We start from the raw sequence: 10,000 nt of genomic DNA, 5'->3' as shown, positions 1-10,000 counted from the left end.
GTGATCTGTATTGCTTTAGGGTCTACAAAATGTGCTATATATAGAGGTTTATCTTTCTAAGTTTGAGAGGATCTATAAATCCACAGCACACGTCAAAATATTGGAGAAAATATCAAGGTTTTGTCAAAGTAATATCTCCTCACTAATGAACTTCATGCCAGACTGTCATTTACAGACCCAATTAACGTGTGCAAATTCTCATATCAATAATTTTAAAGATTTAATTGAATATGCATGCGCTGTGAGACACAGCATACGCTTAATCAGGGAATGCTCACGTCTTTAGGAGCAAAGTTGGCCTGTGAGTCGACCGAGATAGGTTGTTTAAAGGTCTGTGGAGTTTGTGAAATACTTTGTGCTAGTTTTCAGTCGATTAACTCCTTATGTGATCAAGTTCTTGTGAAACCGGCATCAGTGTAATTATGTGAAAGCTGTGGAAAAATGTATTTAAGATTTTTCAGCCAAATACAGATTATTAAGCCTTTGAATGATAAGAAGTTCAGGATGGAAAAAAAATTATTCGTCTTCTACCTCTTTTTCTTCCTTGTCTCTCTCTCTCTCTCTCTCTCTCTCTCTCTCTCTCTCTCTCTCTCTCTCTCTCTCTCTCTCTCTCTCTCTCTCTCTCTCTCTCTCAACAGCATTTATATATGCATACCAGAGGCATCATCACCACTGAAACTGATCATGAGTTTATTTAATACAAGTTTCTTCAAGGGTTCAAAATCAAGTTTTAGTGCCATGCATGGTGGTTTTAGATTATTTTAAGTAGTTTAACCTATTTATGATGGGTGTCCCACTTATGACACTCCCAGAAAAATAAACATTGCTAGGCGTCCCGCCAGAGTGATGTTGGATTGGAACTTGCACTCCGATTCCGTCGCAGTTATTTCAATTTGAATTGTTTTATTCACATTATTTATGGAGTGGATGATTTTGATTTTGTTCTACGACTCTTTGTCACATTTCAATCTGCGTGTGACTGATGCTTCATGACAAAAATTGCCTCATTTCGTCCTTCAGTGGTTAAGGCCATCCACTGAAATTATATGTGTTGATAGGGTCAAGAAGAGAAGGCTAGGAAACTTAAGCTTCATCTTAAGAGCTGGAATTCTTCTTTTTCGTCATCTACTTTTCCTCCTCTTCCTTCTTCTTCTTCTTTTTCTGTTTCTTCAGCTACTCTTCCTTCTCTTTCTTCTTCTTCTTCTGTGTCTTCTTCTTTTTCTGTTTCTTCAACTGCTTTTCCTTCTATTTCTTCTTTTGTGTCTTCTTCTTTTTCTATTTCTTTAACTGCTTTTCCTTCTCTTTCTTTTTCTGTGTCGTCGTCGTCTTCTTCAACTACTTTTCCTCCTCTTCCTTCTTCCTCTTCTGTGTCTTCTTTTTCTATTTTATCAACTACTTATCCTCCTCTTCCTTCTTATTCTCCTTTTTCCCATTATGATTTTGTTTCTCTTCCGGCAGGTGGCCAACTTACAAGCGGAAAACACAAAGCTCTCTTCCGAGCTGGAAATCCTCACTTCTAAAATGAACTCACTGGCGGAAACGCGATCAAAGTAAGTGGTAATTTTGTTCACTTCTCAGATATCTGTGGCTCACTTGTAATTAAAGATTGTGAAAAATGAGCTTTGGATTGTGATAGCAGGCATGTCCATGACTCTTCATGTTCTCCATAGCCTATTGAGGATGAGATAAGTGTGTATATATACAGAGTATTTTTTTATAGCATTTTCTTCTCATAGGATTTGTTTTGCACAGACACACATACAGACAAAGATGCATTGACAATGCAGATGCACAGACATGGACTCAGATTTACACACAAACACAGATGCACACAGGCACAGATGTACACAAGAACTCAGACATAAGCGTACACAGACATACATTTTTTTCTGCACACACTCACACACTCTCATTTTTCACTTTTAGCCGAAAGGAAGATTGAAAGGAAAAAAGAGACATAGAAATGATATAGCTATAAGTATAGAAGTGTATTGCATTAAAGAGTATTGGACAGTCGGTACATCCTTCACTGATTTGAAATTACTTTACAGAGAGAGCACTCAAATACTAGCCCTCAAGACATCCTTCGCTGATGAAATAAGGGAAGTAAAACGCGAGAGGGACAGCCTGGAACAGCAACTTGAGATAGAGAAGACCGCGTTAACGGCAGAGAAAAAGAAGACATCAGCCCTTCAAGAGCAGGTGAAAGAACGCGACCGCAAGCTAATTCAGGCCACAAGCGGTGCAGGGGAGAGCCACACGAGCACCCCACGCTCTTCACCCACACCGTCTCTGTCTCGTCTCTCCATGACCGGGTCCCTGAACGAGTCTTTCTCCGGATCTCAGTGGGGGGTGAGTTGCTGTGGGAATGGACTTCTTTCTGTTTATGTGTTGATCTTTATTTTTTGTGTATGTATTGCCATCATCTGACTGCATCTGTGTCTGTTTCTTTGTGTCAAACATATTTACTTCCTCTCTTTTCAAAGTTATTGTTGCTTTTTCTTCTCTTTTCTAACTTTATATCTCTTAATCTCTTTTCTTCTATTTCTTTCTTTCATTCTTTCTTTTTTTCTTATTCATCTCTTTGTCTTCTCCCTCTCTCTCAGTTTAGTTATAGAATGTGTAAGTGATGAGGATTACTTGCATATCAAAGACTGCCTGTAATATTCATTTGTTGTGTTACAGGATGAAGTGTTCGAGTCAGGTTGGTCTCGAGGAACATCCCTCTATGAATCCATGAGAGGAAATGCGACTGCCACAGTTGAGGCTCTTACCTCACAGCTACGACAGAGAGAAGGTGCGATGTTCGTCAGATTTTGTTACTTTGCAGACTCCATGTCTTTGTTCCTGTGTTGTAAGATTATTGTTAGTTATATCACATATTCATATTTCAGCCAACTCGTGCAAAAAAGAGATGTTTTGTTTAATTCCAAATAATTGTATTTCCAACGACGTACTAAACAATTTAAAACTTTCAGGAGAAGTCCACCACCTTCACAGTGAAGTAACAAGGTACGAGGCTCAGCGTGAGTCCCTAGCGCAAGAGCTTGTCTCAATGACGAGGCAGATTGAAACACTTCAGACCAAAGTGCAGGACTTTGAGAGACTCAAGGCACAATATACAGACATGGAGCAAAAATACAATGCTCTGCTACAGGTAGGTCCTCAAGAAGTTGAAAAGAAGTAGGTGAAGTTCCTATCATATGTGAGAATTACGCTTTAAAGGGACGCCACTTTTATGGATTTGCAAATTGCATATTGTTATAGATCAAGACCAAGAGACAGATTTTTCACCACTTAGCAGTGCACTGAGAAAGCGACTACACACAAGAATCAGTTTTGTTTTCCTGACACAGATAGAGTAGTATGAGGATTATTAATAATGATTTCTATAACAGATGCATGGAGAGAAGGTAGAGGAGGTGGAAGAATTACGTCTTGACTTGGCAGATGTGAAGGAGATGTATAAGGCGCAGGTAAGGCTTCGGTTGACAAATAAGATAGTTCTCCCTGATTATTTCTTTGTCTAATAGCATAGGGATATTTTTTGAAGAATGACTTTGCAAATGAAGCTTCCGCAGCTGTATCGAAAGTACGTGACAAAAAAAGACATTAGAGTGTTACTCATTTTGCTAAAACCTTTTCTGCTTCTTCGTTTCAGATTGATGCCCTCCTCAGACAATAAAACAGACTAGTTGAAAAAGCTAACGAAGCCGCGAAGGGAGTGGCCGATATCATTCAGTTTCTCAGTGCAATATAACACATACCATCTTTCCACCTTGTAAAAAAAAACAAATAATTATGCTGTTTAGCTTGGTCTTTTGATCAGTCAGTTGAAGACACATAACTGGTTGTGTACGCACGTTGATTTCATATTGACTGTGTGCCATAATTCACCATGAGAGTTTACACCAATTTTTTGTCTTTCTTTCTTTTTTCTTTTCTTTATTTTTTTCTATTGTTGTTTAATTTGTTTTCTGTTGTTTTTTCCCTGTATATACTTTAATGCCCTAGAGAACACAGTTGTGCACAGTTTGATTGTATATTTTGATACTATGTATATAATGAAATATTTATTTGTTTTTTTTATAGTTATGTATGACGTTGTTCTATTATCAGCAACAAAAGAATCGGCTGTCCTCATATATTGGTAGACTTTAAGATACTCTTTAGCATGTTTTTTAGATATATATATATTTTTTTTTTCCTTCATCCTTTTTTTCTTCCTTCCTTTTTCTTTTTCTTATTCTTAAAAGTTTCTTATTAGTTGGAAGTGTATTGTTAATTCTCATGTAATATGGGTAGCCATTTTGATTTTATTAATTTACGAGATTTTGCCAAAAAGAAAAAAAAAAAGTTAAGTACACATGAACTATCATACCAGAGTCTGAAATTTAAACAGTTCCTCCTTTTTTTTCTAATACAAAAAGTGCTTATGTAACAAGTGCTGCTTTGATATTGGAGCGTATACTTTATCAGTATCACTTTTATATCTATGATATTTTTTTTCAAGACTTTTAGTTGTTAAAAGTCATGGCTGGCTGTATGATTTCTTAAGCATTGTATAATATATCAGGTAAAGAGGAGTGTTAGCAATCACACAGAAAAAAAGTTTGAGCCGTTATCGTTCTCATCATTCTCAGTCCATGGAAGTCACATTGGTTCTTACGGGATCTAGATGGTTTTGGCAGACCAGACCATTCTCTCTCTATCTATATATCTATTTATCTATCTATCTACCTCTGTCTTTCCCTCTCTCCCTCTCCCTCTCTTTCTCCTCTCTTTCCCCTCTCCCTCTCTCCTTCTCCCCCTCACCCCCCTCTCTCCCTCTGCCCCCCCCCCCCCTCTCTCTCTCTCTCTCTCTCTCTCTCTCTCTCTCTCTCTCTCTCTCTCTCTCGCTCTCGCTCTCTCTCTCTCTCTCTCTCTCTCTCTCTCTCTCTCTCTCTCTCTCTCTCATATCTCTCATATCTCTCATATCTCACTCTCTCTGCTCTCTCTCTGCTCTCTCTCTGCTCTCTCTCTACTCTCCATTCTCTCTCTCTTTCTCTCGAGTAAGCATAATGATATTACTACGGACACCAACACTGGTCTATTACTTATTTATTTTAAGCCATATTTATGGGAACATTCCTCTGGTTCAAAGGAGTCATTGTATGGTGTTATTGTCTTCATTTTATCTCTGTTTAATATGAAAATTCATGTGATAAGATCCTGCGAAGACTGTTTGCGATCTTTGGTTTTCTTCCGATTGGTAATTCTTTTGCACGAAAATAATGTCAGGGTATAACATATAGATTAGTAAGTTCATCAGATGGAGCTTGTCTTCAGCTTGATATTGGCTAGAAGTTTGATTATTTTATTACATTTGTCTGATGAGCAGACTTACAGTTAATGGTACATTTTGAGCAATCCAAAATTATGATATTGAGATAGCACAAATGTTGTATGATATTGCAGATATAGTTTTTTATATGCAGTATTTCCTTATCTCCATCCATATAGTGGTGTTTAAGGGCTAAGGTAATGTACTTCACATTTCTTCCTGCCAGCTATGTAGTTGAATATCCACTTCTATAATTCCGTATATTAATTGAAGAACTCTTTCAAGATGTGATGCAAATTGTATTGAACATATTGACTTATAAGATATATTTATTTTCTCTTTAAGAATTGTGTAGAGTGTTTCAAAGGAAAATTATATTGTTTTAGAGCATATATTAATTTTTTTGTATGAAAATGAGAACACGAAATTAGTGTGAATTTTAAAGGCGTATTTAGTAAAGGAATTTCCACACCTCTTGTTTTATTTGCGATGATTAATCCTCCTTTCGTTTGTCCGTATTTATAACATTTCCCATAACATACTTTTCATGAAATTACCTTTCAACAAAGCCTGTTGAAGATTGACAAATCGTCTTTCAGCATGGCTCTTTAGGAAATGGACAGAAGGGGATAAAGAAGAGAAGGAAAAGGAAAGGGGGAGAAGACCATGCAAAATCAGTCAATGAAAGGGCAGAGGTCCAAGGAAGGGGTCATCCCCAGCATTGGGTCCCAGTCCATCTCCTAAGTACCCCCCCCTCCCTCCCCTGCATTACTACAACAGGCATGGGATGGGAGTATTTGGTATAGTTTTGCTGTTTCTTAAACAATTGAGTTTTATTACCAATGATATTCCCATTCATATCAAGATATTCAAGTACAAATTTTACTTGTGTTACCCCATACATATTGGGTTACTTTTACTTCACTACTTACTTGACATATCTTCCAAATTACTTACCTGTCTCCAGTACCATTTTTTAACTTTACACTACAAGTGGCTTTGACGACGACTTTTGAAATCCAATATTAAAACATCTATTAATGCTGGGTTTTAAAGGGCAGCTGAAAAGACTAGTCTAATAAATGAATTTTATTTTCAAACATTAAGGTTATTGACAAGACAAATAAATAGATGACGCACAACCAGGTTGTCAAGACAAATGGTTTCATAAGTGGACATTTAATTTCAGATAAACAAACTTTTTTTCTGTATGTTATACCACACAGTAATTGATATTGAAAATTCAATCCAAATTTATGCTTTTTCGTACTGGTTATATTTTAAGGAAAGTAAATATGAAACAAGTGTTTACATATGTATATAGAGAGTATATAAAGTGTAATAAAAGAAATAAATTACAAAAATTGTTTATTTATCAAAGTTTTACAACTTTGACCCTCACTCCATACACTCATCCAGCTCATTCACACAGCTGTATCACCCAAAAAGCTTGAAGGGCTTTAAAATTCTGCAGGACACCAATTACTAGACATCCATTGCCACTGACTATTATTTCAAGACCCCTTAAGCTGAACTGGACCATTTTTAAATTAATTCCAATTTGAGGAAAAAGGACTAGCATACACCAAATTTACAAATCACCAGGCTTTGGGCTTTACAACAGAATTGTACTCTGGAAATTTAATAACGATAATGCTCTGGCTTGAAGGGTCCTTCTGCAGGTAGTCCCAGGTATTCAGCCTGGTTTGTCGACAGCTTGGTCAGCTTGACGCCAAGGTGGTCGAGGTGGAGACGGGCTACTTCCTCGTCAAGCTTCTTGGGCAGGAAGTGCACACCAATAGGATATTGACCAGGCTTGGTCCACAGCTCAATCTGGGCCAGGACCTGGTTGGTGAAGGAGTTGGACATCACGAAGGAAGGATGTCCCATGGCACAGCCAAGGTTAACCAGGCGACCCTCGGCCAGAAGGATGACGTGGTTTCCATTCTTGAGCAGGTACCGGTCGACCTGGGGCTTGATGTTCACCTTCTCGACACAGTTCTCGTCGAGCCATTTCACATCAATCTCAATGTCGAAGTGGCCAATGTTGCAAACAATAGAGTCGTCCTTCATGGAGTTGAAGTGCTCGGCAGTGATGATGTCACGGCAACCAGTGGTGGTCACGAAAATGGATGCACCTTGCTTGATGGCCTCCTCCATGGTGGTTACCTGCAGGAATAACAATGAAAAATTAAGGTCGTCGGAATAATGAAACATTAAGGACATCCAATCTAAAAAGGTACTCTCAACATTTTCCAAATGCCTTTGAGGTCAAACTTCAAAAATACTTCTTAAGGGCAAGGCACACTTTACCTGGTAACCCTCACAAGCAGCCTGAAGGGCATTGATGGGGTCAATCTCTGTGATGATGACACGGGAACCAAAAGCCCTGAGGGACTGTGCGGAGCCCTTGCCTACATCACCATAGCCAGCCACAACACAGGTCTTGCCAGACAGCATAATATCTGTAGCACGCTTGATTCCGTCAGTGAGAGATTCACGGCAACCATACAAATTGTCGAATTTGCTCTGAAAATATAAAACAAAAAATTAATTTCATTCATGCAGCCAATTGTTGAAATATATATTACAGTAGCATATAGAATTTGGGCTACATCCAATATACAAAAAATAAATAAATTATATATATATACACATACATACATAGGCCTATATACACATACATACATATGCCTATATACACATACATACATATGCCTATATACACATACATACATACATAGGCCTATATACACATACATACATACATAGGCCTATATACACATACATACATACATAGGCCGACATATACAGACATAAGCCTATATACACATACATACCACTATAAAAAAAATTGCATTGTGATAAATTTTCATTCCAGAGTATGCTCTGGCATTATAAGGCATTCTGAATGGTCTGCACTTTATCCCAAAGATTGCAATATTTTGCAATAGCTATTGTCGACAGGTATAATGGCTAACTCTCCATACTTGTAAATATAAAGTCACTCAAGATACTTCGAATCAACAATTTACTCCTGTACCTCTACTACAGGTTTCATTCTTGAGAGGTAATCTAACCCCTAAATGGGAATATCTGGCAACCCCTCCTACAGGATAATATTCCGCAACTTTTGGACTTCAGGAAAAGGTAGTACAAGAAGACAGCAAATTTAATTTCACTTGCCAATATCTTTTTTCTTTTTTTTTTTTTAATCAATGACAGTTCATCACTTGGTAAGCAGAGATTCCTGATAAACTGCCATAAGCCCTTGCACAGTTGTCAAGGCCTCTAAATATCAAGGCAAGAGGTGTAGAAGTTATGGCTGGCAAGACAATTAGTAAAACTTCCGGTAGAGCAAATAGTGCGAGGAAGAAATATATCCGACCAATGACGTGTACATGCCTTGCGCGTCCCCCAGGTAGTGGTCAGGGGGACCCAAGATACCAGTTCTGTGAAGCAGACTACAGAAACAAACTATACAAAATTCGATTGTATATACCAAAAAGTACAAGTAAATACTGTACAATGCTTCCTAACCCACGAACAGGAAATTTTTAAAAAGTGGCCGTCCTCATAGTACCCCTCCCCCTCCCCCTAATGAAAAATACAAATACATTTCTGGACAAACTTTACCTGCCGTCTAACAGAAAATGTACATGCCCAGAAACTTTGATCTATGACAAACTCCTTGAAACAAATCATGCATGTTAAAAATATCATGCTAAAACATTTCAAACCAAGATATCTGAAGAGAAAGAAGTACCTAACACAGGTTCAAGGTTCAAGTTATATCTATATTTTAATTTATGTTTTTAGCTCAAACTTTTTTGCCCCTTTTCAATTTCTGGCGAACACTGAGCACAGTACATACACAAGAGAACAAAAAATCCTTTTACAGAATCAACTCCTTACTAATAGCTTCAAAATGGGTAAACATTACTTCTAAAGTAACCATCACAATCACAATCAAATCCCAACCGATTCGCAAAATATCAACCTCGTACCTTGGTGACAGAGTCGTTCACGTTGAAGGCGGGAACCTTGAGCTTTCCCTCGCGCATCATCTTGTACAGGTTATGCACTCCAGTGGTGGTTTCCTCCGAGAGACCCTTGATATCGGGCAAGAGCTGGGGGTACTTCTCGTGGACGAGGTTGGTCAGGTCACCGCCGTCGTCGAGGATCATGTTGAGGGGCTAGAAAACGAGAGAAATTATCATCAAATCTTAGTAATGAAAAAAAGAAAAAAGAAAATCACCAGAGAGTTAAAAAGGAACAAAGCCATAATACTCCTAAAAATTAATCTTAATGGTTTCACACGTAGATATTATTTATCTAATCCCCCCCCCCCAAACAGCAACAAACCTGCAACAAGCAAATGCAGCCTTCAGATCTCTTTTTTAATTATCATTTAACAAAATCTAAAAAAATACATATATATAAATAAAAACCAGCTCCTACCTTGCCGTCGGGGAAATAGATGGTCTGCTCAATGCACCAAATGTATTCCTCGTCGGTCTCTCCCTTCCAGGCATACACGGGCACACCGCTCTTGGCAATGGCAGCGGCAGCGTGATCTTGCGTACTGAAGATGTTGCACGAGGACCACTGCACTTCAGCCCCGAGCTCGGTCTGCAGGTTGAAGAAAAAAGAAGCTTTGATTTTACTGGTGAACCG

The 10,000-nt window shown here is 38.2% G+C and overlaps 2 protein-coding genes across 14 annotated transcripts in view; one reads left to right on the top strand and one right to left on the bottom strand.

Annotated features, from left to right (window-relative positions):
* The window catches only part of LOC113822948 (TATA element modulatory factor), a 29,511-nt gene extending 25,715 nt beyond the window's left edge, over nucleotides 1–3,796 (top strand). For all 13 annotated transcript variants that reach the window (XM_070117260.1, XM_070117266.1, XM_070117261.1 and 10 more), the window contains 6 exons: nucleotides 1,459–1,550; nucleotides 2,052–2,352; nucleotides 2,686–2,797; nucleotides 2,979–3,157; nucleotides 3,399–3,476; nucleotides 3,662–3,796. In XM_070117260.1, the coding sequence (XP_069973361.1) occupies nucleotides 1,459–1,550; nucleotides 2,052–2,352; nucleotides 2,686–2,797; nucleotides 2,979–3,157; nucleotides 3,399–3,476; nucleotides 3,662–3,685 (786 nt within the window). In that variant the 3' untranslated portion in view covers nucleotides 3,686–3,796. The remainder of the gene's footprint in view (nucleotides 1–1,458; nucleotides 1,551–2,051; nucleotides 2,353–2,685; nucleotides 2,798–2,978; nucleotides 3,158–3,398; nucleotides 3,477–3,661) is intronic.
* Nucleotides 3,797–6,678: 2,882 nt separating this feature from the next.
* Ahcy (adenosylhomocysteinase) overlaps nucleotides 6,679–10,000 on the bottom strand; it is a 4,425-nt gene continuing 1,103 nt past the window's right edge. The window contains exons 3-6 of the mRNA XM_027375500.2: nucleotides 9,785–9,955; nucleotides 9,331–9,519; nucleotides 7,637–7,852; nucleotides 6,679–7,492 (exon numbers count right to left, since the gene is read on the bottom strand). Of these exons, the coding sequence (XP_027231301.1) occupies nucleotides 6,965–7,492; nucleotides 7,637–7,852; nucleotides 9,331–9,519; nucleotides 9,785–9,955 (1,104 nt within the window). The 3' untranslated portion in view covers nucleotides 6,679–6,964. The remainder of the gene's footprint in view (nucleotides 7,493–7,636; nucleotides 7,853–9,330; nucleotides 9,520–9,784; nucleotides 9,956–10,000) is intronic.

Source organism: Penaeus vannamei, chromosome 40 (genome assembly GCF_042767895.1).
Source record: "Penaeus vannamei isolate JL-2024 chromosome 40, ASM4276789v1, whole genome shotgun sequence".
In the NCBI taxonomy this organism is placed as follows: domain Eukaryota; kingdom Metazoa; phylum Arthropoda; class Malacostraca; order Decapoda; family Penaeidae; genus Penaeus; species Penaeus vannamei.
The sequence above is the reverse complement of the archived record's forward strand: the minus strand, read 5'-3'. Positions and strand labels throughout refer to the sequence as shown.